Raw genomic sequence first — 2,576 nt, 5'->3', positions numbered from 1 at the left:
GCTGTCTGTAAACAAAATATCAAATGTAATCGGGTCAAATTTTTGATGGTCAGTTTTTAGTGTCAACCAAAACACGTTTTGAGGTCTCTAGAGCCTAAATCCAAAGTTTCAGCCATTGGTCCGTGTGTGTGTGTGTGTGTGTGTGTGTGTGTGTGTGTGTGTGTGTGTGTGTGTGTGTGTGTGTGTGTGTGTGTGTGTGTGTGTGTGTGTGTGTGTGTGTGTGTGTGTGTGTGTGTGTGTGTGTGTGTGTGTGTGTGTGTGTGTGTGTGTGTGTGTGTGTGTGTGTGTGTGTGTGTGTGTGTGTGTGTGTGTGTGTGTGTGTGTGTGTGTGTGTGTGTGTGTGTGTGTGTGTGTGTGTGTGTGTGTGTGTGTGTGTGTGTGTGTGTGTGTGTGTGTGTGTGTGTGTGTGTGTGTGTGTGTGTGTGTGTCTGTCTGTCTGTGTGTGTGTCTGTCTGTAAACAAAATATCTCAAGAACGGTAAGAGCTAGAGGCTTGAAATTTGGCATGCAGCTGTCAAATGTGACAAGGATGCGACACGAAACTTTTGGTTAAGACCGGTGCAACGGTTGGCGGCATTTTACTGCTTTTTTCAAATGTGACAAGGATGCGACACGAAACTTTTGGTTAAGACCGGTGCAACGGTTGGCGGCATTTTACCGCTTTTTGGTGTAATTTAACAATATCTCGGGAAAGGTATGAGCTAGAGACTTGAAATTTGGTATGGAGTTTACAAATGTGACAAGGATGCAACTCAAAACGTTTGAATAAGATAGGTGCTGCGGTTGGCGATATTTTGACCGCTTTTTGGCGGTTTTTGACCGTTTATTGGCGGTTTTCAGCTATACCGACTAAACGGTTAGAGATATTGTAAAAGTTTGGCTATAAGAACAAGAACACCCGCCGTTCTTGTCAGGTCTACCTGATAGTGTGTGTGCTCATCAGGTAGACCTGACAGGCGGACCTGATAAGGTGTACCTGTCAGATCAACCTGATCAGGTCCCCCTGTCAGGGCCACCTGAAAGTGAGGGTGATGGCCTCAAAAAGGTTGGTAACTGCTGAATCCTACACTAAGGTTTGAGTAGAGTTGGCATTGACCTGTTCTCTTTTTTTCCCGTTTTCCAGTGCCCCCCTCAGTCACAGAGCAAGGCAGTGATGCTGGAAGAGGCAGCAAGTCAGGGTTGGGGGTTCGAGCCCCGTCCCCTGACACAATGGTTGAATCTGTGTCCAGCAGTACGATAGAATCCAGCGGTACAATAGGTAAGACCAATAACTCAGAGGTAGAACTTTTTGTTGTTGTTGAGTGTTTCACCGCCGTTTTCATGTCGTAGCAATGAACTGCTACATTAGACCCGTGTGGTCTGTGTCGTAGCATGTCCATTCCGTGGTAAGGAGAGTTCAATCAAATCCTGAACTGATTTGTGTTAAAGCACAGAGGGCTTCTTCACAACTTTTGTCGATATCACAGCTTTGCTAAAGCCAGGAGTTTTGATTCCATCTCTATGTTTTTTTTTTTTTTTTTTTTTTTTTTTTTTTTAAAACCACACACACTTTCCCATAATACATCTTTCTCTTACAATATTATTATTTCCGCCCGGGGCGGATTTTATCCTGATAACATTTACACTTATTCTGTACCAAATACATACTTACATAAGACCTTGTTTAGACTGCAAGGGTAAAGGGACTTTTCAGTCTTATTCGAGCAGGATAAACAGTTTATATTCTATTCATTTCTCACTTTCTATTCTATTCTATCTCCAGGTAGTACTTCGGAGCCCGCAAGCAGCATTTCTCACACCTCCTCTTCCACTCTCACCTCCACTAGCAGTGCAACACTGAGCAGCAGCAGTACCGGCCTCACAACTGACGGGTCGGACAGTTCGACCACCCTCGGAGGTTAATTTATTTTCATTTTGACACATTTCGGTCTGATGTTCTAAGATGGACTATTAATGAATTTATTTAAGTTAGGACATCCTTTGTAAAAGGTACCTATCTCGGTGGTGTAGTGGTCAAGGCGCTCGCCTGGTAAACAGGAGGGCGTGGGTTCAATCCCAGCCGAGGTATGGAATACCTACCTCGGTGGTGTAGTGGTCAAGGCGCTACCTACCTCGGTGGTGTAGTGGTCAAGGCGCTACCTACCTCGGTGGTGTAGTGGTCAAGGCGCTACCTACCTCGGTGGTGTAGTGGTCAAGGCGCTACCTACCTCGGTGGTGTAGTGGTCAAGGCGCTACCTACCTCGGTGGTGTAGTGGTCAAGGCGCTACCTACCTCGGTGGTGTAGTGGTCAAGGCGCTACCTACCTCGGTGGTGTAGTGGTCAAGGCGCTACCTACCTCGGTGGTGTAGTGGTCAAGGCGCTACCTACCTCGGTGGTGTAGTGGTCAAGGCGCTACCTACCTCGGTGGTGTAGTGGTCAAGGCGCTCGCCTGGTAAACAGGAGGGCGTGGGTTCAATCCCAGCCGAGGTATGGAATACCTACCTCGGTGGTGTAGTGGTCAAGGCGCTACCTACCTCGGTGGTGTAGTGGTCAAGGCGCTACCTACCTCGGTGGTGTAGTGGTCAAGGCGCTACCTAC

The 2,576-nt window shown here is 47.2% G+C and overlaps 1 protein-coding gene across 1 annotated transcript; it reads left to right on the top strand.

Annotated features, from left to right (window-relative positions):
• Positions 1-1,122: 1,122 nt before the first annotated feature.
• Positions 1,123-1,901, top strand: LOC113471869 (uncharacterized serine-rich protein C11G7.01-like; the record flags this gene model as incomplete). The annotated part of the gene is made up of 2 exons (XM_026831326.1): positions 1,123-1,257; positions 1,762-1,901. Coding segments are annotated over 2 exons (275 nt in total), but the record flags the coding sequence as incomplete, so codon positions are not given.
• Positions 1,902-2,576: the final 675 nt, after the last annotated feature.

This window comes from Diaphorina citri, unplaced genomic scaffold, assembly GCF_000475195.1.
Source record: "Diaphorina citri unplaced genomic scaffold, Diaci psyllid genome assembly version 1.1 scaffold3172, whole genome shotgun sequence".
Taxonomy (NCBI): Eukaryota; Metazoa; Arthropoda; class Insecta; order Hemiptera; family Psyllidae; genus Diaphorina; species Diaphorina citri.
Note: the sequence above shows the minus strand (reverse complement) of the source record. Positions and strands in the feature narration are given on the sequence as shown.